The 27,124-nt window shown below is 43.1% G+C and overlaps 1 protein-coding gene across 1 annotated transcript in view; it reads left to right on the top strand.

The window, feature by feature from the left end:
- map7d2a (MAP7 domain containing 2a) overlaps nucleotides 1–26,259 on the top strand; it is a gene marked incomplete at both ends in the record, with an annotated part of 40,660 nt that extends 14,401 nt beyond the window's left edge. Inside the window, 9 exons of the mRNA XM_084320541.1 lie at nucleotides 1,020–1,135; nucleotides 7,814–8,253; nucleotides 10,589–10,733; nucleotides 11,279–11,414; nucleotides 15,442–15,645; nucleotides 17,134–17,184; nucleotides 18,479–18,500; nucleotides 21,533–22,043; nucleotides 26,058–26,259. Coding sequence (XP_084176667.1) covers nucleotides 1,020–1,135; nucleotides 7,814–8,253; nucleotides 10,589–10,733; nucleotides 11,279–11,414; nucleotides 15,442–15,645; nucleotides 17,134–17,184; nucleotides 18,479–18,500; nucleotides 21,533–22,043; nucleotides 26,058–26,259 — 1,827 coding nt within the window. The remainder of the gene's footprint in view (nucleotides 1–1,019; nucleotides 1,136–7,813; nucleotides 8,254–10,588; nucleotides 10,734–11,278; nucleotides 11,415–15,441; nucleotides 15,646–17,133; nucleotides 17,185–18,478; nucleotides 18,501–21,532; nucleotides 22,044–26,057) is intronic.
- Nucleotides 26,260–27,124: the final 865 nt, after the last annotated feature.

Below are 27,124 nucleotides of genomic sequence, written 5' to 3'. Positions count from 1 at the left end.
GTGTGCGAATGTGTGAGTGAATGGGTAAAAAGGTGAGGAACAAATAGTTAAGCACTTTGGGTAAACACACTATATAAATGCGCCATTTACCTTTTATGTTAGCATTCAATTCAACTTTATTTCAGACACTTAGAAAGGTCCATATAAAAAATTTAAAAGACAAAGCACAACAATACAAAACATAGAAAACTGTAAAAACAACCATCAATGGTGTCAAAAATACAGTCAAATTACATAAAGGCTCTTTCACCAATGTCGCCACAAAATAGAATTGAACCTGGTGTTACTTTTGACTAATTAAGACCACAATAAAATGGTTCAATGAGTCCTCTAACGGTTAACTGACACATAAACCTGTACATAAGGTTTCTTGAAAGTGTCTTAAATGTAGGTATACCAACACTGACAGCTGGCTGGCACTGTGCCATCTAGGGACATGCAAGAACAGTCGTAGAGCATCACTATAAGTCACATTAAGTCTTTGCATGCTGTTTGTCCTGTAGCTGACCCACAGGTGAGCAGTATACAGCGGCGTACAATACGCTCTGAACAATGACATTTTGACATCTGAAGTGCACATATTAAATTTACGTATCAGCATGTTTGCCTGTGAGTATAATTTACATGTCTTTGAATGTCTTTATCATCAGGCAAATCATCTGCAATACAATGGCTGAGGTATTTAATCTCATAACATACCTCAAGAACATTGTTACTCAGATAAAAATCAGGAAAAACTGCCTTACAATCTTCTTTACAATGTACAATCATTATGTCACTCTTCTTGGCGTTGTATTGGATGTCAGATTCTATTAATTGTTAGCTTTGTTAGCATTATTAGCTTTGTTAGCATTGTTAGCATTCATAATTGAAATCGAATGGCGCTTCGAGCCACCATGCCACCCCCCACACACACACACTCAAACTATAATTTGGTGAAGGAAATATAATCAATTAAAACCAATCAGCCAAGCGACTCAGCAGATACAGAATCACGCTGATAAACTCTTCACTTTCAGAAAGAACGGCTACGTAGAGAAAGGAGGACTGCATCCCCGGCCTTTGGGTTCCCTATGAGGAGAGTCGACTCCCCTGCCATGATCATCAGCCACTCAGGCTCCCCTACTCATGCCAGGTGAATAAACCTTTTACCAGGAAAGATTTTAACCTCTTAAGGATTGGGTAAAAATGGGGCTAGTTAAAAAATATATATATAAATGTTTTGTAATTTGCTATTTATTATACTTTATACTTATATCACATGCATGAGTTTGGTCTCTTTTGAAAGGTAACATTCTGAGGTTTCTTAAACAATAAGAATGTTAGCCTCCCCCTCTGTGGACTCATTCAAGGGGCAGTTAAAAACCCACCTGTTCAGGTTGGCGCTTGGCCACGTACATACGTGATTTAGTTTTGTCTGTTTTTGTCCGTGCCTGTTTTTATATTGGATGTTTTTATGAATCAACTTGTTATTTTGTTTTTTAAACTTGTGAAGCACTGTTTTTACACTGTTTTTACCTTGGATGTCTTCTTTATGAATTGCCTTGTTCATTTTCTTTTTTCTTTTTAAACTTGTGAAGCACTGCATTCGTGCTGGGAAGGGTGCTATACAAATAAAGCCTTACTTACAATAAAGAAAAATCACTTTGAGTGCTAATGAAATAGAGTAACAGAGGTTTGAACACACTGAAGGAAAAGTTGTGTGTACTCACATTTCTTTTTACTGGTTGCCAGATGCCTATTTTTAAGTTCCAGCTGAGAGGTAGGAGCTGGAAAACATAATGGTTCCATCTAGGTATGTCCGATATTATCGGCCTACCAATATTATCGGCCGATATTGGCATACAAATGTGAAAATATCGGTATCGGTTTAATCTTTTTTAATAATTTTTATTATTAAAAAAATTTACATTTATTTAACCTTTATTTACCCAGGCAAGCAAGTAAGAACAAATTATTATTTTATTTATTGTCAAAGTATGCATAATGTTGTGTTAATTACACGACAAGAGATATGTAATGTTAATTACCTGAAATTATTCAGTTTTTTGGGGGGGGAAACCCTGCATATATCGGTATCGGTTGATATCGGTATCGGAAATTAAGAGTTGGACAATATCGGTATATCGGTATCGGTAAAAAAGCCAATATCGAGCATCCCTAGTTCCATCGCCTGAAGTCTTATGTGCGGCACGGTGGTGTAGTGGTTAACACTGTCGCCTCACAGCTAGAAGGTCCAGGGTTCGATTCCCGCTTGGGGACCAGGTTTCCGCGTTGCCAGGTACCCAGGTGGGGTATCTCCCAGGCCTTTCTGTGTGGAGTTTGCATGTTCACCCCATGCTCGCAAGGGTTTCCGCCCCCGATAAGAGAAACCCAATGGAAAAACATGCACAACAGATCGCTAACGCTGTCGCGTCCCTGACGAAGACAGACAGGAGCACTTGGATTGGTCCCCGAGGCGCAGCCCCACGCTGACGCCCCTATCTGCTCCCGGCTGCCCTTGGGGGGAAGGATGACGGGATAATAATAATAATAATAATAATAGATTGAATTTTAAGAGAGAAGCGCCTTTCTCAGACTCAAGGACACTGTACAAGGAAAGGATGGAAAAAAAATAAAAGTAAGTAATAAAATTGAAAAAATATATATAATAAAATACATAAAAGATCTGTGTATAGTAACAACAAGAAAAAACAAATAAGATAAGAGATAAAAATAAATAAAAAAAAAGGAGGCAAGTTCTGTCCAATTGGATGAAGTGGTTAAAATTAACAAACAAACAAACAACAAAACAAAACAAAACAACGGAATCTGTGGCTTAAAAAGAGTCAGGGGTGGGCTACTTGGGAGCGGGGCCGTGTTGCGTGAAGGCAAGTGTGAACAGGTGGGTTTTTAGCTTGGTTTTGAAGAGGTTGATGGTGTCAGAGCCTCGGATGAGGGGGGAGAGGGAGTTCCACAGTCTGGGGGCTGCTGCAGCGAAAGCTCGGTCTCCCAGTGTGGAACGCCTGGTGCGGGGGATGGTGAGGAGGTCGGAGTTGGAGGATCGGAGGCCTCGTGCTGGAGTGTAGGGGTGGAGTAGGTTGGTCAGGTAGGAAGGGGCCAACCCGTGCAGGGATTTGTAGGTGAGGAGGAGGATCTTGTAGGGGATTCACTTGTAGGGGATGGGTCAAGTGCAGAGACTCAATCGCATCGGCGACCCAACTAACTGCATGTGTGTGTGTGCTGCCCATTGCATGCGTGTGTCTGCCTGCATGCCGAATAAAGACTTCTCCAAAGTCCAGTTATATATTATGTAGTACAGGTCCAAAGTTTAAAAAAATCACGGAAAATGTATGTTTTACAAAGGTTTTTGTAATGTGTGTACCAGTAAAAATTCGGTATGATTATCCAAAATGGCCGTCTGCTGCCAGAGGCTCTCGTCAAAACAATGGACTTCTTTGTCTTCTTGTGTCACCTTCCCCCACTCTCAGCACCCGTCTGGGATCGCTATCGGAGTAGACGCTCCTTGGCTACAATGGTGGTCAATCATTTTCGCCATTAGATTAGATTAGATTGTACTTTATTGTCATTATATTTGCATACAACGAGATTTGGGACTCAAACTTAACTCTTTGACTGCCACCAGCTTGCGCCATCTTTACTAAATGGCGCCAGCGTTATTGACCATTTTAGAGATGTTTGCAGACCCATCGTGTGTTCTGTATTATATCCAATCCAATCCAATCCACTTTATTTATATAGCACATTTAAAACAACAAAGTTGACCAAAGTGCTGTACAAGTCCACAAACATAAAACATAAAACATAAAAATGTAATGAAAGCACATAATAAAACAGTACAATGTGTCACATAAAAAAGGCCAATCTCTCAAAAACGGTTTAAAAAACAAAAGCCAGAGCAAATAAGTGTGTTTTGAGGCGTGATTTAAACACCGGCAGAGTGGGGGCCTGCCTAACATGCAGTGGCAGCTCATTCCAGAGCTTTGGGGCTGCCACTGCAAAAGCACGGTCCCCCCTAAGCTTCAGCCTGGAGTTTGGAACGGCCAAGAGGAGCTGGTCAGAGGACCTGAGGGACCTTAGAGGAACATAGCAGGTCTGAGAGGTAACCCAGTGCCAAGCCGTTCAAACATTTAAAAACAAACAGTAAAACCTTAAAATCAATCCTAAAACGCACAGGAAGCCAGTGGAGGGCAGCCAGCACAGGGGAAATGTGCTCCCGCTTTTGCGTTCCCGTCAGTAGACGGGCAGCGGCGTTTTGCACCAACTGCAAACGAGAGAGGGAGACCTGACTGACGCCCACGTACAGGGCATTACAGTAATCAAGGCGAGAGGTCATAAAAGCATGGATAACCGTTTCAAAAACGGAACGGGATAAAAAAGGTTTGACCTTGGACAGCCTCCTAAGTTGGAAAAAGCTCCTTCCCACCACAGTATTGATCTGCTTGTCCAGCTTTAGGTCACAATCGAATTTCCCCCCTAGGTTGGTGACTGTTGGCTTCACAAAAAGCCCAAGAGGGCCCAAGTCACCAGGAGGAGGCACATGACCATTGCTGGGACCAAACACCCATTATAGCTATGGAGACAATAGTATGGCTCATTTTACAGGCATTGTTCATAGTCCATTACATTTACTGACTAATCAGTTCATTTCTACACACTGTAGTTTGTTACACGCTACACGCTAAACATCGCCTCATTTCCAAAATAAGCCAGTCTTTTTCCATAGATCGCGAGATATGGCGCGTTTTATGCAATAAGCCCAAATCGTTCTGGTTGATCGCCTGAAGCCCCAAATACTCCCAAATCACAGCTATATACCATGTACATATGTGCCTTCACAAAATCATCAAGGGGGGGGGGGGGGGGTAAAAAATGTGATTGTTACAAAAAGCTTGGTTTAGGTCCGGTAAGATACAACACTGTGATCGTTACAGAAACATGTTTCAGGTTCGGTAAAATAGACATAGAATATACCTTACCTCTACTATACCTTACCTATAATATACCTTAGCCAGAAGGTACTCCAAAAACAATAATTCCAATGATCCCATCGGCGATCACGATTACTCGTTTATATGTAATTACTCGTGTATACGGGAAACTATAGGTTTTGAGGCGAGGAGATCTCCTAGCGATTGCTCTGCAAGCTCTCCTCCCCCTCAGAGCATAGTCAGGAAAGAAAGGGATCAGGACAGAGACAGTTTAGTTCAGACAATCAGAGTTCAAAAGGTAGGCGATACTGCCACCTGGTGAGATTCGATCGTCATTGCAATTCCAACGTAGGCAGATGAATCAGAGACACCTACTGTAGAGTGCTCCGGCTGACCGTATAGAACAGGGATCAAAGGAAAATATCAAAGGATCAAAACCAGAGAATACTTGGGTTTCTGACGCTGAACGCATGGCGAGATAACCTGACTTTTCTTGGGTATGGCGCTGAATGAGTTAAGGTGCAGTAGTGGAATATAAAATCACACAAGTAATAAAAGAGAAACATAAAATACTATACAGAAACATAAAATACTACACAAGAAACATGAAATACTATACAAGAAACATAAAATACTATACAGAAACATAAAATACTATACAATATTTTTTTTTTAAATGATACCGATCCTACCCCCACCCAACCCAAAAAAACTATAATAATTGAGTTTGACTTTTTTATTTTTTGTTCTTTGTTTAAAAAAGAAATTCTATACATTTATTATTTGAACGGCTTAAGGCTATATCTGTACTTGATGTTTGTTTGTTGTGTTGCATATTTGAAATAAACTTAAATCAAATCAAACCCCCCCCTCTTAAAAACAAAAACCTGTGTTTAACCTGGTGCAGCTGGTGTACCACACTGTTATGCAGTACGTCAGCAGGCTCTCAACAGCAGAGCGATAGAAGGTCACCATCAGCTGCTCCTCCAGTCTGTTCTTCCTCAGCACCCTCAGGAAGTGAAGTCTCTGCTGGGCCTTCTTGATGACCGCGGTTGTATTTGCGGTCCAGGACAGGTCAGCAGATATGAGGGTTCCGAGGAACTTGAAGGAGCTGACTCTCCACATCCTCGCCGTTGATGCAGAGGGGGGTGGGGTCTGCACTGTTCTTCCTGAAGTAAAAAATGAGTTCCTTGGTTTTTGAAGGTTATTCACCGAACACCAAGCTGTTGGTTTCAGGACCTCATCTCTGTATGCAGACTCATCCCCCCCTGCAATAAATCCAACCACCGTTGTGTCGTCAGCGAATTTGACGATGATGTTCTCCGGGTGGGCTGGACTACAGTCATGGGTGTAGAGGGAGTACAGCAAGGGGCTCAGCACACAGCCCTGGGGAGAGCCGGTGCTGAGTGTGCGGGAGGAGGAGAGGTGGGGGCCTAGTTTCACCGTCTGGGGTCGGTTGGTCAGAAAGTCCTTAATCCAGGAGCAGGTGGGCGTGGGGAGGCCTAGATCCAGCAGTTTGGTGACCAGGATGTCTGGGATGATTGTATTAAAAGCTGAGCTATAGTCGAGTGTAGAGCTATAGTTATGGCATTGTAGGCAAACTGGTGTGGGTCTAAGGTGGGGGGGAGGCAGGCCTTGGTGTGGTGTAGGACCAGCCTCTTGAAGCACTTCACGATGACAGGTGTGAGTGGTACTGGGCGATAGTCGTTGAGGCTATCTGTGGCAGCTTTCTTGGGTACCGGGATAATTGTGGCAGATTTAAGGCAGGGTGGGATGAGTGCTTGTGCCAGGGAGAGGTTGAAGATGACAGTGACAATGTAGGAGAGCTGGTCAGCGCATGCTTTGAGCACCTTTCCAGGTACTCCGTCTGGACCAGCCGCCTTCCTGGAGTTCACTGCCCTGAGCACCCGCCTGATGTCGTGCTCCTCTAGAGTGAGTGCTGGGGGCTGGTGGGCGGCGAGGGGGTGCGGCTGTGCCTGGTTGTGGTGCGGCTGTGACTGGTTGTGGTGTCTCGAAGCGAGCAAAGAAGCCGCTCAGCTCCTCTGCCAGCGACATATCCCAGTCCCCGGTTGTTGCATCACAGCCTCTGTAGTTGGTGATGTTCTGTATGCCCTGCCACATCTGCGTGGGTTGTTGCTTGAGAGGTGGTCTTCAATCCTCTCTTTGTAGTCCGTCTTAGCTTCCTTGATTCCTCTCTTCAGGTCAGCTCGAGCAGCACTGTACAGAGCACTGTCACCTGACCTGAAGGCGGAGTCGCAGGCCTTGAGGAGCATGCAGACCTGGCTTGTCATCCAGGGTTTCTGGTTTGGGAAGACCCGGATGCTTTTTTCCACAGTGACATTGCAGATACAGTACTTTATGTAGGATAGTACCGACTCTCTGTGTGCGGACAGGTCCTGGACGGTCTTCGAAAACATCCCCAGCAGTCTGTGCAAAGCAGTCCTGTAGCTGGGGGAGTGCGTCCTCAGGCCAAGTTGTAACAGTCTTTGTCACTGCTTTTGTTCTTGCTCTGAGGGGGGTGTACACAGTACATTTCGCAGAGTAAATTTTACTCAAACTGAGAACATTTTACTCAAACTGACCGCCTGCGTTTGGTGTCAATATTGAACTGAAGGTAAAGGTACCTTACTTAGCGAGCGAGACCTCCATCCCAGACAGCTAAGCTCCAGAGAAAAGGCTGTGTATTGTCAGCATAGCAGAACATCCTTTTTTTCCTGGAACATGAGTTCAGATGTCAAACTGCTTTGAACATGGGTCCAGAGGTCAGGGTTCAGAGGTCAACCTCTGCCTTTAACATGGGTTCAGAGATCCGAGGTAAACAGTAACAGTTACTTCTCAAAAAACAGCTTTTTTTAAAGACCCCTTTCACTTTCTCTTTGCAGGTTGACGTCCAGGATACGCACCCAGTCCCCCAGTGCTGCGCGCCAGTACCACTCGTCTCCCAAGAGAAGGTATCCTGTCCTGCCAAACAGCAAGAGGTCAGAGGACAAGACCAATGGTGAGACATCCGCCACCAACGTCTCTGGGAAAAACAAGTCTGGTGCAAACAGCCCTGATAACAACTCACCATCTGACGACCTCAGGAAGAATCCATCCCACAACCCTCAAAAAAGATCACCTCAGACTGAGACATCCAAGGACGAGACACCTGGGAAAAGATCACCTCAGACTGAGACATCCAAGGACGAGACACCTGGGAAAAGATCACCTCAGACTGAGACATCCAAGGACGAGACACCTGGGAAAAGATCACCTCAGAATGAGACATCCAAGGACGAGACACCTGGGAAAAACTGTTGTTCGGACAAGTTGGACGTCACAGGTGACGGTCTCAAAAAAATTTCCCCTAAGGTGGATGTTGCAGAAAAGAAGAGCACAAAATCCTCAGGCAATGATCTGGATGCAGACAAGAGAAAAGGTGGACTTTTTCATTTTATGTCAGTTCTCATATTCATAGTCATTGCTACATGATAGATGGTAGCAACACCTCTGTTAATGATCAGAGTAGCAGCATGTTAATGATCAGAGTAACAACATGTTAATAATCAGAGTAACAACATGTTAACTCATTCAGCGCCAGTGTGTATCCCCATCCCTGCTGTCAATGGGCCACGCTTTAAAAGATAGGCATTTTCACGTTGCGTCACGATGTTTGCAGAGATATATCTATATTCTATATTATAGCTATGGAGACAATACTATGGCTCATTTGACAGTCACTATCCCTCGTCCAACATGTAAAAAAGAGTAAATTTGTATACGTTCGCGTGTTATCCCGTGGTGAATATTGTATAGTTTCAGAGTGATCCGGGCTAATTCCTGGAAGCTGAGTTATGGAGCGCTATGTGCATTTTGCGAAAGTTGTTTGCGTTGCTCACCTGGACAGGATACTATTTCCAAATCAAAGGTATATAATAGGTATTATGTTTCATCATGAAGGCATCAAAGGGGGGGGGGTCGTTTTGTGATGCTCTGATCGTCAGCAACGGCATACGTTTTGGAATACGTGACATATGATCGTTGCGATCGATGTGAAATCATTGTAGGATCAAAGTAGGATTGATGTCATATAGGCCTTACCTTTGCTAGGAGGTATTCCAAAATGAATATTCCAATTGTCTGATCGCGATTTCCAGTATTGATGTCCATCGGGTCCCTGACATGAAATGGGACAAACTATGCATCAAGTGTGCTGGACGCATTCCAAGTGGCTCGAATGAAGCCTTTCACTCTGCTGGGGTACCATTTCTATGCCCGGACCATATCAAATGTAACACACAGTGTGAAATAAGGTTTCAAAGGGTAGGCGATACTGTCACCTAGCAGGATTCGGCCGGCATTGCAATCTCGAGGTCTCAGAATGAGTCCCAATGATACACAAGGTCCGTGAGACTGTATAGAATATTAAAATCAAATAAAAGAAAAAACGATGAAAACTATCGAAAACCCGACTTTTCTCTGGTTTTGGCGCTCAACCTCTGGCGAGATAACCCGACTTTTTTCGTAATTGGCGCAGAATGAGTTAATGATCAGAGTAACATCATGTTAATGATCAAAGTAACATGTTAATGATCAGAGTAACATCATGTTAATGATCAGAGTAACATCATGTTAATGATCAGAGTAACAACATGTTAATGATCAGAGTAACATCATGTTAATGATCAGAGTAACAACATGTTCATTATCAGAGTAACATGTTCATTATCAGAGTAACAACATGTTAATGATCAGAGTAGCAACACCTCTGTGTTAATGATCACCATGGCAGTGTTAGTGCCTTGCTCTACCCATTGAGCTACACAGGGAATGGAACCTCTAACCCTGACAGGGTTAGTGCCTTGCTCTACCCATTGAGCTACACAGGACCATGTTCCTAAATCCGCTGATACTAAGTAATAATGAAAAGAAAAATCATAATATACAATAAAAATATATAGACCACCGCAACATTTCCGGTATTCTGAAATCATGGGGGAGAGAGTGGGGGAGAAAATGAGTGAATGTGGATGAGAGCCTTGACATTAAGTGGTTGTAGCTACGGCTGTGGGGGTGCTGGAGACATGATCCAATAGACTGTTATACGCCTGAGTCTCCTGAATACGGAGAGACCAGTCCCAAGTCGATCGGCACTTTCTCGGCCCAGCTATAGTAACTTTTTACGCACCTACTCAGATTTCCCGCGGAGTCTCTCTGGATTGTCTAGATCTAGGTTAATCAATCTGCAAGTTCGGGAGTAGGTGCGGAAAAGTGACTATAGCTTGGCCGAGAAAGAGCCGATCGACTTGGGACTGGTCTCTCTGTATTCAGGAGACTCAGGCGTAGACAAGTCTATTGGATAATGTCTCCAGCACCCCCACAGCCGTAGCTACAACCACTTAATATCAAGGGCTCTCATCCACATTCATTCATTCCCCCCCCCCCCCCCACTCTCTCTCCAATGAGCTCAATGTAATGCGGAAGTGCAGTGGTCTATTGGTGGTAAAATGTATACAAGTTAAAAGGGTGAAGGGTTAGAGTTAGGGTTAGGGTTAGGATTAGGGTTAGGATTAGGATTAGGGTTAGGGATTATGGTTAGGGTTACCTGGTAGAATGGGACTAAGGTATGATCAATTCTTCTACCAGTATATATTTGCATGTCTATCTACTGATTGTAGCGCCCCCCACAGGAAAGACAGGTGCAGGTACAACCAGTGCTGAGGAGGCCACCAAGCTGCTGGCAGAGCGCAGGCGTCAGGCCAGAGCTCAGAGAGAGCTGCAGGACAAGAGACGCTCCGAGCAAGAGGAGGAGGAGCAGGACAGGTGAGGAGGCACGGGAACTAGATACACATACAGCATGGGAACTAGACACATACAGCATGGGAACTAGACACATACACAGCATGGGAACTAGACACATACAGCATGGGAACTAGACACAAATGGAATCCTGAACGGAACCGGTTCCAGAACCAGAACTCATTTGGTGAAAAGGGGCGCTTCCTTTAGGGAGAACGTTTTGAGTTTGAGTTTGACTTTTGTTTACTAACCCCTTGCTGCCCTCTACTGGTCAGAAAAGAGTTACTGCAGCTTCAACGTGTCATGGCCAGATTCAGCAGAAGAGAAACAAGAGATCTGTCCTTGTCCTTTAACCATTAAGGGCCTGGACTGGACGAGCGCGTTTAACCCTTTCACTACCACTCTACCAAAGGGTTAACCCTTTCACTGCGACAATACAGAAGGTTAACCCTTTCACTGCGACAATACAGAAGGTTAACCCCTTTCACTACCAGTTAAGGGTTAAACATCTGTGAAATTAGCCACAATGCACATAATCAAATTTTTATATATATATTTATTTTTATCAGGCTGAGGAAGCAGGAGGAACAGGAGCAGCTGGAGAAGGAGGCGACAGCAGGGAGGATTCAGGAGACGAGAGAGGAGCGGGAGAAACAACAGAGAAAGGAGCGGGAGAAGGAATCACAAGCCCAGATGGACAAAGAGGTCAGGGGTCATTAGAGATCAGCACGTTGTTATAGCAACACATGAGTATTAAAACGATATTCAAATGTAGTTATTTTGTTTCCACATTTTAGTGTAATACAACTGGGCAACCACCTCCTGTCCTTCTGGCATAGATTATAAGATAAGATAAGATATTCCTTTATTGATCCCCTTGGGGAAATTCAGGCATCATAGCAGCATGGGGGGAGGGGGGGGGGTACAGGTAGTAAAACAACACAGTGTACAGGTAGTAAAAACAACACAGGCAGTGTAAACAATTTGGTCAATATGGTCAATATAATTTACAATTTACTATCTGACTAGCTGAAGAAATATTCACATTATTCACAGTGTCACATAAGGTGCAGTATGCATGAGGTAGTGTTATAATTTACTATCTACTGAGTATACATTATTCACAGTATCACGGTATCCACTGAAATATACATTATTCACAGTATCACAGTGTCCACATAAGGTGCAGTAAGCCTAAGGTAGTGTAGGTTGTCCTCCTTGGGTTCCTATAAGTCCCAGGTCAATGTCTGGTAGCAGTCGCTGTCGCTGCCCCCTGTTGAGCCTGGAGGCTGCTAGTCGCTGCCCACTGTTGTGGAGCCTGATGGCCGCTGGTATGAAGGACTGTCCGAGGCGGTTAGTTGAGTGTCGTGGGGGGATGAGTCTGTGGCTGAACAAGCTTCTCATCTTGACTAGCTCGTCGTAGAGGGGGTGGTAGGGGTTCTCCATGATGGCAGCCAGCTTCCTTCTCATCCCCCTCTCTGCCATCACCTCAAGTCTAGGTAGCTCGACTCCCACCACGGAGCTAGCCTTCCTCACCAGCTTGTTGAGCTTGTTGGTGTCCCTTGAGTTGATGCATTTCCACTTATATCCCATGTGCTTCTATTTACATTCCCCTTGCAGGGTAGCATTATATAGGGCTCACTGACCCTAACCCTGACCCTAACCCTAACCCTTACAGGATAGCATTATATGATTTCATTAATGAATTCAACTCGTCAGTTTCGTCAACATAAATAATCCAATAAGGGCACGGTTGGTACGAAAGGGATGGTGACGTCTTGATGGAGCGCGGAGTGCCAAGCGGATGCAGATAGGCTACATCATTTATGATAAATGTTTTATTTAAATTTTTATGATGAGTCATATACTATAATAGTATAATACTATAATATTAGTGTAGCCTAAACTGTATCTGCAACTGTGACGAAAAACCCCATTGATTTAAACAGAATGAATAAAAATGATAATAATAAAAAAAAAAAAAATCAAATGTTTATTTAGAATTCGAATGTCAACGTTATGAATGAAGCTTCGACGCTTCACACTATTGGGTACAGCCCTACATACGCCCTAGAAAGAACCAGACATGATTGTATCTTCTGCAACAAACAGTGGACAACAGATACACAGCCACCTCGTTCCACAGAACCCAGGACCAGGAAGCTGCAGGCAGAGCAGAGAGGCTGCTGGGAAACATAGTGAAAACACAGAACCCAGGGCGCGTCTATGCTTTCTACAACGCAGTTGGGTTGCCGGTTTGCACTCTGATTGGCCGAGCGCGCAGTAAGCAGTAAGTAACACAACAGTGAACACATAGTTGCAATCGTACTTAACTATGTGTTCACTGTTGTGTTACTTACTGCTTCTCAGCATAAGCCCCATAATAAGACCGTCTCTGGCTTCGTCCAGCGGACACCAGAGCTCAGCGATGCCGCTCACGGCAGCATATTCTCCCCGCTGGCGATCGGAGCACGGAGGGTCGTGGATTTTTTATTGGTTTGTCATGACAAAGCAATTACATAATCCAACATATGTGTAAAGAAACAACATATTCCAGTTAACGGTATATTTTTTTAATGATTCGTTACGGCGAAATCAATACTCCATTTGTATAAATTAGGTTAACTGGAGCGTAGTATTGCTGCCTGGCTGAGGGCCGCGTTGCGGCTCATGCGCATGCGCGCGCTCGGCCAATCAGAGCGCAAAACGGCAACGCGGAAACCCAACTGCGTTGTAGAAAGCATAGATGCACCCAGGACCAGGAATCTGCAGGCAGAGCAGAGAGGCTGCTGGGAAACAGTGAAAACACAGAACCCAGGACGCGCCTATGCCAAACGCAACGCAGTTCGGTTTCCGGGTTCCTCTGATTGGCCGCGACGCCCACGTGACCCGCGCTAGCACGCCCCCTTATCCACCGCTGCCGCTACAGCTCGCCTGTGTGTTGCAGCGCGCACGGCAGAGCGGCTTTGCCGCTCGCTTCCTGAGTCAAGAAACGCGCCACTCTGAGTCCAGAAACGCGCTGTTGGTAACACCACCCACTTCAATGACAGAGCTCTCTTGTTTAATAATATTGTTGCGCCGCCACTCTGAGTCAAGAAACGCAGTCATCTTAACACTATGCCGTCCGAGAACGAGTATATACGTGTTTCGAAAAAGAGCGTTGTGGACCAGAGCCACGAGTATATACGTGACGAGTTGTTATTGTTTTATTCCATATTTATAACGCTTCTTAGGTACCCGATCCACTACCAGCATCTTTTCACATATTTGATTTTTGAAACATGCAGTACCGGCCAGACCCGCTTAGGGGCGCCATCGCTCCACTGCAGTATCATTATGTGAATAAAAAAAGAATCAATGATCCCAGCCGAACATCCTCCATCTTGGATCAGCTTGGCGAGCGTTTTTTTCAGCGTGGAATAATGGGATTTATGATTAGCCAATGTGCATATCGATCTACCAGAATCCGATGACTGGTGAGGAAATGCTGCCGGCGATCACATGGCCTGACGGTAGGATAATATTACCCCAAATTACAGCTTTAGACATTGTTTTATAACGTAACGTGATCGGTCAATGAAAATGCTATATTGAACGCACACTGTATTGGTAATCAATAATAGTAATCGGCATTCCCCGCTGCCCCCATTTCATCCATAGATGCTCTGTAATAGTCCGGATGCTACGCAGTTTGTTTTATTTCATTCGTATATATACAGCAGAAATGGCGTTTGATATAACGGCGCCAACGTTTAGCCTATTATCTAGCTCCCGGGAAAAAAGACGAAAAGTGCGATAAACCTTATATTCACGACGCTATAAAATGACAACCAACCGATGGATTTTTATTTTCTTTAAGCCATTATGAAGGCACGGTTTATGCACTCAAGTGACAATGAGAATGGACAGATAGCAATACTATAAATGATATATAAAGCTCTTAGAAAGTACATCGGTTTGTTTACTTTCTGCTGTCCTCTGAGGCCTAAATCGCCGGGCCCCGCCGGTCGTCATAGTGTTAATATGCTGCTTATGCAGTTATCAGCTTGACGCCTGAGTCAAGAAACGCGCTGTTGGTAACACCACCCACTTCAATGACAGAGCTCTCTTGTTTAATAATATTGTCGCGCCGCCACTCTGAGTCAAGAAACGCAGTCATCTTAATATGCTGCTTATGCAGTTATCAGCTAGCTGACTAAATGTAAATCTTATGCAACGCCAGTCAAGAAACGATCGCCTCAGCAGCATCACGCATCAACTGTAATGTGGAGTGGACTTAAACATATTTACAATTAGCATTTTATAAAGTAGAACTGTAACGTTTACTTTCTCAGTCAGCGCTAAGTGCTCTGCCGCGCGCGCGCCAACACACAGGCGAGCGTCAACACACAGGTGAGCTGTAGCGGCAGCGGTGGATAAGGGGGCGTGCTAGCGCGGGTCACGTGGGCGTCGCGGCCAATCAGAGGAACCCGGAAACCGAACTGCGTTGCGTTTGGCATAGACGCACCCAGGACCAGGAAGCTGCAGACAGAGCAGAGAGGCTGCTGGGAAACGTAGTGAAAACACAGAGACAGTACCGACCGTGCCACCATTACACATTATCACTTTAAAACAGACTATACTATTTGGACATAAGACCTAATTACACTATTGTAGTTATCTGTAAATGAACCATTGCAGTGTTGAACAGCTCACACATTCTAATGTGCATATTCTGTCTTGATCCAAACAGGGGGAAAAGGACCAGGTTCTGAAGGACCAGGTTCTGAAGGTCCAGGTTCTGAAAGACCAGGTTCTGAAGGATCAGGTTCTGAAGGACCAGGTTCTGAAGGTCCAGGTTCTGAAAGACCAGGTTCTGAAGGATCAGGTTCTGAAGGACGCAGATCTAGAGTTTCAGAAGCAGCTGGAAGAGGAGGAGAGACAGCTGAGGAAGAAGGTACACAACACACACACAGATGCCTCTGTGTTGTCCTGCTCTGTCCCTTCCTGTAGAGCCTCTGTGTTGTCTTGCTCTGTCCCTTCCTGCAGAGCCTCTGTGTTGTCCTGCTCTGTCCCTTCCTGTAGAGCCTCTGTGTTGTCCTGCTCTGTCCCTTCCTGCAGAGCCTCTGTGTTGTCCTGCTCTGTCCCTTCCTGTAGACTAGAGCCTCTGTGCTGTCCTGCTCTGTCCCTTCCTCCACATGCATATGTAGAGCCAAACATGGTCAATACGGCAATACTCACGCTGCATTGTGTGGTATGTCACAGGAAGCTCGTTCCAAGTTTTAAGAATCAGCTGGTCTTCAGGTTGAAGATTTTTAATTTCTGTCCACTTGTGTTCCCTCGCCAGCTCTGCTCGCTATCTCTTCAGCTACAGATACTATTGGCTGTATCTTCAAAACTAATTTCTGTTTACTTTAAAATGACACAGTATTATTAAGAAATATCACAAGTATTAAAAAAAAAAGAAAATTTACTCAAACATTTCTGGGAGCCATTATGCTGTCACCAGAAGAGCCATATATGGCTCGCGAGCCATAGGTTCCCGACCCCTGCTGTAGAGCATCTGTGTTGTCCTGCTCTGTCCCTTCCTGTAGAGCCTCTGTGTTGTCCTGCTCTGTCCCTTCCTGTAGAGCCTCTGTGTTGTCCTGCTCTGTCCCTTCCTGTAGAGCCTCTGTGCTGTCCTGCTCTGTCCCTTCCTGTAGAGCCTCTGTGTTGTCCTGATCTGTCCCTTCCTGTAGAGCCTCTGTGCTGTCCTGCTCTGTCCCTTCCTGTAGAGCCTCTGTGTTGTCCTGCTCTGTCCCTTCCTGTAGAGCCTCTGTGTTGTCCTGCTCTGTCCCTTCCTGTAGAGCCTCTGTGTTGTCCTGCTCTGTCCCTTCCTGTAGAGCCTCTGCGTTGTCCTGCTCTGTCCCTCCCTGTAGAGCCTCTGTGTTGTCCTGCTCTGTCCCTTCCTGTATAGCCTCTGTGTTGTCCTGCTCTGTCCCTTCCTGTAGAGCCTCTGTGTTGTCCTGCTCTGTCCCTTCCTGTAGTGTAGAGCCTCTGTGTTGTCCTGCTCTGTCCCTTCCTGTAGAGCTTCTGTGTTGTCCTGCTCTGGCCCTTCCTGTAGTGTAGAGCCTCTGTGTTGTCCTGCTCTGTCCCTTCCTGTAGAGGGCCTCTGTGTTGTCCTGCTCTGTCCCTTCCTGTAGAGGCCTCTGTGTTGTCCTGCTCTGTCCCTTCCTGTAGAGGCCTCTGTGTTGTCCTGCTCTGTCCCTTCCTGTAGAGGGCCTCTGTGTTGTCCTGCTCTGTCCCTTCCTGTAGAGGCCTCTGTGTTGTCCTGCTCTGTCCCTTCCTGTAGAGGACATCTGTGTTGTCCTGTCATTGTTATGGGCTTTTTGCAATTTCTTTAATACATTTTTTAATTGTAGGTGTTATTTGATGATGACTAAATTACTGGTTTAATATCCTCCAGAGAATTGAGGAGATCATGAAGAGGACCAGGAGGACTGATGCTGAACTCAAGGTAACTGATGCTGAACTAACTGATGCTGAACTCAAGGTAACTGATGCTGAACTCAAGGTAACTGATGCTGAACTAACTGATGCTGAACTCAAGGTAACTGAACTCAAGGTAACTGATGCTGGACTCAAGGTAACTGATGCTGAACTCAAGGTAACCGATGCTGAACTAACTGATGCTGAACTCAAGGTAACTGATGCTGAACTCAAGGTAACTGATGCTGAACTCACTGATGCTGAACTCAAGGTAACTGATGCTGAACTCAAGGTAACTGATGCTGAACTCAAGGTAACAGAGACAGAGAGAGAGAGAGAGAGAGAAAGTGAGAGAGACAGAGAGAGAGAGAAAGTGAGAGAGACAGAGATAGAGAGAGAACGTGAGAGAGACAGAGATAGAGAGAAAGTGATAGAGACAAAGTGAGAGAGACAGAGAGAGAAAGTGAGAGAGACAGAGATAGAGAGAAAGTGAGAGAGACAGAGAGAGAAAGTGAGAGAGACAGAGATAGAGATAGAGAGATAGTGAGAGAGACCAAGTGAGAGAGACAGAGAGAGAGACAGTGAGAGAGACAAAGTGAGAGAGACAGAGAGAGAGACAGTGAGAGAGACAGAGAGAGACAGAGAGAGAGAGAAAGTGAGAGAGACAGGGAGAGAGAGAGAAAGTGAGAGAGACAGAGAGAGAGAGAAAGTGAGAGAGACAGAGACAGAGAGACATAGAGAGAGAGAAAGTGAGAGAGACAGAGATAGAGAGAAAGTGAGAAAGACAAAGTGAGAGAGACAGAGAGAGAGAAAATGAGAGAGAGAGATAGTGAGAGAGCGAGAGAGAGAGAAAGTAAGACAGACAGGCAAAGTAAGAGAGACAGAGAGCTAGAGAGAAAGTAAGACAGACAAAGAGAGAGAGACAGTGAGAGAGAGATAGAGAGAAAGAGATAGAGATAGAGAGAAAGTGAGAGAGACAGATAGAGCGAGACCGAGAGAGAGAGACAGACAAAGTGAGAGAGACAGAGAGAGAGAGAAAGTGAGAGAGACAGAGAGAGATAGAGATAAAGTGAGAGATACAGAGAGATAAAGTGAGAGAGAGAGAGAGAGAGAGAGAGAGAGAGAGAGAGAGAGAGAGAGAGAGAGAGAGAGAGAGAGAGAGAGAGAGAGAGAGAGAGAGAGTGACAGACAGAGAAGCTCTTCATCAGTAGAATCATGATCTTAACGTGTGCTGGTTTGTGTCTCCTGCTGGGTCAGAAGGGTTAGGGTTAGGGATCATGATGTTAACGTGTGCTGGTTTGTGTCTCCTGCTGGGCCAGAAGGAGGGACAGGTCTCACCACCAGGTACGTTGTTTACCACCAAGGTTGTCTGTCCTCGCCTGCTCCCTGTCTCTCGCTTGCTACTAAACCAAGTGTGTTTCATTATGGGATGGATTCAGCAGGTGTTTCCGTACAGCCTGATTTCCTGATTAAAATATGTAAATAGTACTTATTTACCAGGGGCGACAGTGGCTCAGGAGGTAGAGCTATCGTCTGGTAATCCGGAGGTTCCCAGTTCGATTCCCGCTCCTCCCGGGCAGCATGTCGAAGTGTCCTTGAACAAGACACTTAACCCCTAATTGCTCCCGATGAGTAGATCGGCACCTTGCATGGTTGCCTCCGCCGTCGGTGTGTGAATGTGTGAGTGAATAGGTGAATGTGAGGAACAAATTGTAAAGCACTTTGGATAAAAGCGCTATATAAATGCAGCCATTTACCATTTATATTTATTGACCACAGGAAAAAGGTACATATTGTACGTTGTGTCTTAAGTAATATATTGACGTATTTATGAAAATGTACGTATAATAAATAAGTAATATATTGACGCATTTACGTATACAAATAGAATAGAATAGACTTTTAATTGTCATTGCACAGTATACAACGAAATTTCAGGGGAGCTCCCACAGACCGTAGTACAATATATACATGAACACATAACACATAGGTACATATATTACATATTCAAACCCTAACCCTAACTTACCATCTTAACCATAACCGCTAAACATTAAAACAAATCATCATCGTCATAGTATTGCTGTGTTTGTATCAGGGTAGTGGTGAGAGCACTGTGTGTCTTAGACTAGTCTTGTTTTGGACTTCTTGCAGATACAAAAGTAATTATTTTACTTATAGCTATAACATAATGTACGTTATGTACCTGTGGTTGATTAGTATTTAATTAACATTTTCTGATGAGACAATGTTGTTCTGCAACATTCATCCGTCTTCACTGCATCCATGCTCCGATGTTACTTAAATAGAAATGCCTGCTGCACAAAACCATTGACAACTGATCAAGCAACAGCATCTTGCTTGCTAACTAGCAACCTTTTCTATACTGAATAATGTACATTGCAATGCTCTGGGTCCGTTTTTCATAGTTGTATAGATGTTTATCACGCTTTACCAAATATCATTTTCAGATCATTTTCAGCGTCTTTGGGTTATTGAAAAGCGCCATATAAATAAAATGAATTATTATTATAATTGTCTGTACGTTTCTATGACGAGATATAGAATTAAACACTGTTTGTCTTCATCACTTAGAGATTTTGAGACAATTGCCCCACGTTATGTTTTTTTGCTAGCTTGCTAACATTAGCTAACATCATGAATTGGCTGGCTTGCTAACATTTACTAACATGCTAATATGATGAATGAATTGGCTGGCTTGCTAATGTTAGCTAGCATGCTAACGTGATGAATGAATTGGCTGGCTTGCTAACGTTAGCTAGCGTGCTAATGTGATGAATGAATTGGCTGGTTTACTAACGTTAGCTAGCATGCTAACATGATGAATTGGCTGGCTTGCTAACATTAACTAACATGCTAATGTGATGAATGAATTGGCTGGCTTGCTAACGTTAGCTAGTGTGCTAACATGATGAATTGGCTGGCTTGCTAACATTAACTAACATGCTAATGTGATGAATGAATTGGCTGGCTTGCTAACATTAGCTAGCGTGCTAACGTGATGAGTGAATTTTCTGGCTTGCTAACATTAGCTAGCGTGCTAACATGATGAATTAATTGGCTGGCTTGGCAGCAAGCTAACATGTTTTGTGTCGATATAGCTGGTCTGGTGGTGTTGCCTCTATTCCTGGTTGAAGCCAATGGTCTTCAGTACAGTGTGATAAACATTGGACGTTTGCTATGCGACTCAACTGAAAAACTTACCCTGAACTGATCAGCCAGGCCGAACGTAATCCAGTACCTACCCAAACTGACCCTGAACTCAGCCAGACCGAACATAATCCAGTACCTACCCAAACTGACCCTGAACTGATCAACCAGGCCGAACGTAATCCAGTACCTACCCAAACTGACCCTGAACTGATCAGCCAGGCCGAATGTAATCCAGTACCTACCCAAATTGATCCTGAACTGATCAGCCAGGCCGAATGTAATCCAGTACCTACCCCGGAACTTTCCGTTTCACTGGCCTCTGCAGCTGAACATGTGCTCTGACTGGTGCGTGAATGGACCAGAATGGACCAGAATGAACCAGAGGATTTGATGCAGCGTGGATCTCGTGAAAAGAGAGATTCAAGTCGAAGCTAATTTCTTTATAAATTCCTCATAAAGCTGGCGTACCAGCTGAAAACCTTGTCTCTTATTCACCAAATAGTTTTTTAGGAGAACAGTTTCTGTTCTGTTCTTGGTGTTTCAGCTCAGACATTTGGCCTGTTTGACCTACTTAGTAGTAGTGGGGGGAAATATCAATACAGTATAGTATCGTGATACTTTGCATGGCGATACTGTATCGATACAAGGATGCCAAGTATCGATATTTTATTATGCACATTTATTTAAATTTTTAAATTTTTAATAATTATTATAATTATAATTGTTTTGTATAAGGAAGTTACTTTGTTCATTTCAATACCTGTAATAGTACAGTAGTCCACACACACGCACATGTGTGCATTCAGTTAAGTTTAAATATGACTGTAATACAAACAGTTTGTCAGGTACATGCAACACAGATTACAGTGTTGACATCTGTCTGCTTGATAAAATCCCATTTGCTGCAATAAAAATTATTGAAATGAGATGAACAGACTGAAAACTTTATTTTATTAGATAAAACATTGACAAAGTTTTACTTTGCAGTTGAAAAAAGGTAATATATCGCAATATTAATATCGCAATACTCAGCATATCGCAATATATTTTGAATCGCAATACTATCGTATCGTGACTTAAGTATCGTGATAATATCGTATCGTGAGGCCTCTGGTGATTCCCACCCCTACTACTTAGCCTACTGTTCTTTTAAGAAATGAGTTCATTCATTATTATTCTTATTCTATTCATATTCTCCACAGGGGACGCAGGGGTGCCAGTGATCAGAAACGTGGAGTTTCAGACGGATGAACAGGTCTCAAACCAGCGTAACAAACAGCAAGACGATCTGGCGAAGAAGGAAGAAGTAACGACCAACACTCAGAATAGTGTTCAAGCTAGCAAAGCTGTCGATCAAGTGCCGCCACTAAAGCCTGTCGTGGAAAGTGGAATCAGGAACGCCGAACATGTAAATGTACAGCAAGGCTACAAAGAAAACAAAGAGTTTACATCTGCAGAGACACAGGCGTCAGCCCAGGTGAACAAACTCAGAGTCCACCAGAAGGAGGTCATCCTGGTGAACGGACGGGACAGCAGCGCTGAAGGAAGAAAACCACAGACCCTCCAGGTGAAAGTGACCCTCAGCGTCCCTGAAGGAAGGGAGGGGAAAGGAGGGTCAGAGGGAGAGGCCGCCGGGTCCCTCATCAGCCTGGAGCTGCTGGACGTGAAGGGGGGCCGTGGGTACTCTGGGGGGGTGCAGTCCATGGAGGTCAGGTGAGCTGTGATACCCTGCGCTTTTATATCTTCATGTGTGAAGTGGGGTTAATTTATGATGACATAAAATAATAATAATATTAATCATTTATGATATGATAATTCACATGAATCATTTATGATGACATAATACAATCACATGAATAATTTAAGATGACATAATAATATAATATTAATAATTTATGATTACATAATACAATAATAATAGTTTATGATTACATAATACAATTATATGAATAGTTTATGACTACATAATACAATCATATTAATAAGATCATATTAATCGTTTATGATTATATGATAGGGATGAGTTAGAATTTTCAAACTTTCGAATAGTCGAGCCAGTCTCCAGATTTTTATATAATAAATGTATTAAAATCAGTTGATAGGCCAATGCCATGCTGTTATTATAGGTTACGATGGTGAATGGTGTCATTTTGATTTATTGTCGGTCAGCTGAGCCAATCAACGTTCTGAAGGATTATCTGAAGTGCTTATTTATGTGCAATACCATTTGATTTTAATGATCCATTCTATTCAAAAGAATAACTGAATTGAACTGAAACTGAACATTTTAACTGAATTGAAACAGAAAATAACAATATATTATTATTAAAAAATATATATTTTAGGGGGGGCCCATAATAAGTTATGTAACAGTATGATGGAATAATCATGCTTAATAATAGGTTATGTAACAGTATGATGGAAGAATCATGCTTATTAATAAGTTAGGTAACAGTATGATGCAATAATCATGCTTATTAATAAGTTATGTTTATGTTTATTTAGGATCCCCATTAGCTTTTGCACTTGACAAAAGCTATTCTTCCTGGGGTCCGGCACATACAACAATATTCAATACATTACATCATTATCAACATCAATTACATCATCAATTACATCATTATCAACATCATTAACAATCTCATCCTCAGTTAAGGATGATATTGTACAAGATACTTATTAGTATAAAGTATTCAAAAAATGAGACGGGATTGCAGACGTTTCTCAACCGGAAGCCATGATACATGTCTGTGCATAACTCCAATGTTAGTGCGCTTTGAACAGTGGAGAGCTAGTCTGGCAGCCTTATTTTGAGCTATTTGTAGTTTCTGTATATGTGTATGTAACAGTATGATGGAATAATCATGCTTATTAATATGTTATGTAACAGTATGACGGAAGAATCCTGCTTATTAATAAGTTATGTAACAGTATGATGGAAGAATCATGCTTATTAATAAGTTATGTAACAGTATGATGGAATAATCATGCTTATTAATAAGTTATGTAACAATATGATGCAAGAATCATGCTTATTAATAAGTTATGTAACAGTATGATTGAATAATCATGCTTATTAATAAGTTATGTAACAGTATGATGGAATAATCATGCTTATTAATAAATTATGTAACAATATGATGCAAGAATCATGCTTATTAATAAGTTATGTAACAGTATGATTGAATAATCATGCTTATTAATACGTTATGTAACAGTATGATGGAATAATCCTGCTTATTAATATGTTATGTAACAGTATGATGGAATAATCATGCTTATTAATACGTTATGTAACAGTATGATGGAATAATCATGCTTATTAATACCTTATGGAACAGTATGATGGAATAATCATGCTTATTAATATGTTATGTAACAGTATGATAGAATAATCATGCTTATTATACGTTATGTAACAGTATGATGGAATAATCATGCTTATTAATACGTTATGTAACAGTATGATGGAATAATCATGCTTATTAATATGTTATGTAACAGTATGATGGAATAATCATGCTTATTAATCAAATCAAAATCAAATCAAATCAACTTTATTTGTAAGGCCCGACAACACACGTTAATGTCCTCATGAGCCGGACACGTCTTCTTTAAACAAGTCAAGAAGAAACATCACAATATATCAAGAACAAAACAAAAACACCATGAAGTCCAACATTTTTTAATAAATAAATAAAATAAATGCAACACTCCCAGACATACCCCACGTGAAGGTAAGGAAAAACTCACTAAAACCTAGCAATAGGGAAAAATGCACTTGATTGATTGATTGAAAACTTTATTAACAGATTGCAGAATGGGTACAGTACAGTACAGCTCAATACATACAATTGTTAAGGGGATGCAGACCAGGGCCCTGTTCCTCGTACCTGGCTAACTGAGTTAGCCGGATCATTTTCAGGATAACTTGACTTAAGCCAGACCTTTCCGTTTCCCGACGCTCGATTGTCTAAATCACTATGACAACAGATCAGAAAGTTTGAACCTAGTCGAGGGCAGGGTTTAGTTCAGTTAGCTGGATAAACCATGGCCACACCCTCGCAAAGAAATGCCAGTTCGCTTCCTGAAATAATTCTCACAGTCTAGATCCCATTATACCATTCTGAATTATGTTTTTGTGCTTCGTTTTTCTAGAGGGGGCGTTTGAAATGTAAAATAATAGACCTAAAATGCTGATACAAAATTTACTTTGTCCTAAATAATGCACGGTATACGGCGCTCGCGAGGTGCGATATACACATTATGTGGTTATTTTAATAACGCGCAGCATTGCAAATGTGAATCCCGCAGGGATGTTTTTAATGAATGAAACTCGTTTGGCTCTGATTCCTTTCATATTCTCCGCTGTGGATGTTTAACGGAGCACCTGGATTTTGTTTCATTCAAGCATAAATTGAAGTCTTCATGCGTGGATTGTGGATATGAATTACGATGAATCTGAATATGTGGATTGTTGAATTGTCACTGTCACTCACACGTTATTGTGATATTGTAACTGGGATTAAAATGTTTGAGGAGATGCGCTGTTTGATTTGATGACGTGGACGTGACTTGAGAAAATTAATGAGCAATTGCAAGCCTTTGACGTTTTGATGAATGCATTTGAGAAAATGCATTTATCTGTTCAAGCACTGTTAGTGTTATCTGATGATGAACAATGTATTTATAGTATATGTATTATATGTATTTATAGTACATGATACCTAAGCACATACAGTACAGATATCCTCATAAGTATCTATTAATTCATATCAATTAGATACTCTTTGGGCTTGTTTGTATCTACTTATTCTGAACGAGTTTAACAAATTATTTTCGCTAGCAAGATCTCATTCCATTATTCATTCCATTAAGCCTACTGCCAGCAGGCACATTTAAAGAAATATAATCTGATTGATTGGGGTAATGAGGGACTTAAAATTAGCCTATAGATTGTGCATTTAACTTGTCTGCGAGGCTATTGAGCCGTACTGTATTGTACCCATTCTGCAATCTTTAATAAAGTTTTAAATCAATCAATCAATGCCGTTAGAAAATCAGGATTTCTGCTATCGACACCTGCTGTCTTTTCAGGTGAGGCGGCCGCGCGCACTTATCCTGAGTATCAAGTCTGGTTAGAATTAACGAGACTGAATCAGCGTTCGAGGAACATGGAAAGCCCGGATTCAAACATCGGGTTAATTGAATCTGGATAATGGGACTTTTGATCGACTTAGTTGAACCAGGTACCGGGAATAGGGCCTAAGACTTTCGTCTTGTTTACATCAGGGTCCTCCATTTTCAATTCATCATAAACAGGCACCACAGGCAATGTGGAGGAGAGAAACCTTAGAAGGGCCGTTCAAGGGGGGATCTCCCTTCTTAGATGTCGGTGATAGTAGTGTTGCAATAAAACAGGCGAAACAGTTGGTAAGCATGCACTCATATGCGGAATGAAACAGATAAGTGCATGCAATAGCAACTGAACATTTTGAAAGATAAAAAATAGAGCTGATGGCGGATCTATTTGAGGCAAGGGGGCGGCGCAACCAGAGGGCTCACTAAAGGAAGGTTTTAGATGAACCCTTCACAGGGAACGAGGGGAGGGAACATGTGGATGTGAATGCAGCCCAAACCCTTCACAGGGAACGGGGGAACATGTGGATGTGAACGCAGCCTGAGTCTTTGTTCATCTGATGTTTCTCCTTCTCCATTTGTCTCCAGCCCGGTCTCCAAAGAGGAGCTAATTTCCATCCCAGAGTTCTCTCCGGTCAGTCCAGAGGTCCAGAACAACGGGATGAGTAACGCCCACGCACTGGAGGACCTACTAGACCTCACAGGCCATGCCTACCCCAGACTGCCCCCTGTAGGCAACCACGGGGACTGCAACAAGAACCTGATGGAGGCCGTCTGCAGCGCCAAATAGTGTCTCTCTCTCTCTCTCTCTCTCTCTCTCTCTCTCTCTCTCTTAACACAAGGGGGTCACAGTTTCTTCCCCATGTCATGGACCCCCAGTGAGATACTAATTTAAAAACAATTGTTGATAGATTATCATTTAGCACAGATTTGCCCAAATAATGGTGTTGGTGAGGAGATAACAGAGTGAAACCTCTTACCTCTGAAACAGGCTGGAAGCAGAAGCAGAATGATTGTGTTTTTGTTATGTATTGTTGGGTCACTGAGTGAAGTGGGAGTCTGGTAACCAAGAACAACATGGCTTTATCTCTGGCCCTCAGTGATTCTATCTCTGGCCCTCAGTGATTCTATCTCTGGCCCTCAGTGATTCTATCTCTGGCCCTCAGTGATTTGATCTCTGGCCCTCAGTGATTTGATCTCTGGCACTCAGTGATTTGATCTCTGGCCCTCAAGTGATTCTATCTCTGGCCCTCAGTGATTCTATCTCTGGCCCTCAGTGATTCTATCTCTGGCCCTCAGTGATTTGATCTCTGGCCCTCAGTGATTCTATCTCTGGCCCTCAGTGATTCTATCTCTGGCCCTCAGTGATTCTATCTCTGGCCCTCAGTGATTTGATCTCTGGCCCTCAGTGATTCTATCTCTGGCCCTCAAGTGATTCTATCTCTGGCCCTCAGTGATTTTATCTCTGGCCCTCAAGTGATTCTATCTCTGGCCCTCAGTGATTCTATCTCTGGCCCTCAAGTGATTCTATCTCTGGCCCTCAGTGATTCTATCTCTGGCCCTCAGTGATTCTATCTCTGGCCCTCAGTGATTCTATCTCTGGCCCTCAGTGATTATATCTCTGGCCCTCAAGTGATTCTATCTCTGGCCCTCAG

This window comes from Notolepis coatsorum, assembly GCF_963971535.1.
Source record: "Notolepis coatsorum genome assembly, chromosome: 8".
Lineage (NCBI taxonomy): Eukaryota > Metazoa > Chordata > Actinopteri > Aulopiformes > Paralepididae > Notolepis > Notolepis coatsorum.
This window is presented reverse-complemented; position numbering and strand designations above follow the sequence as displayed.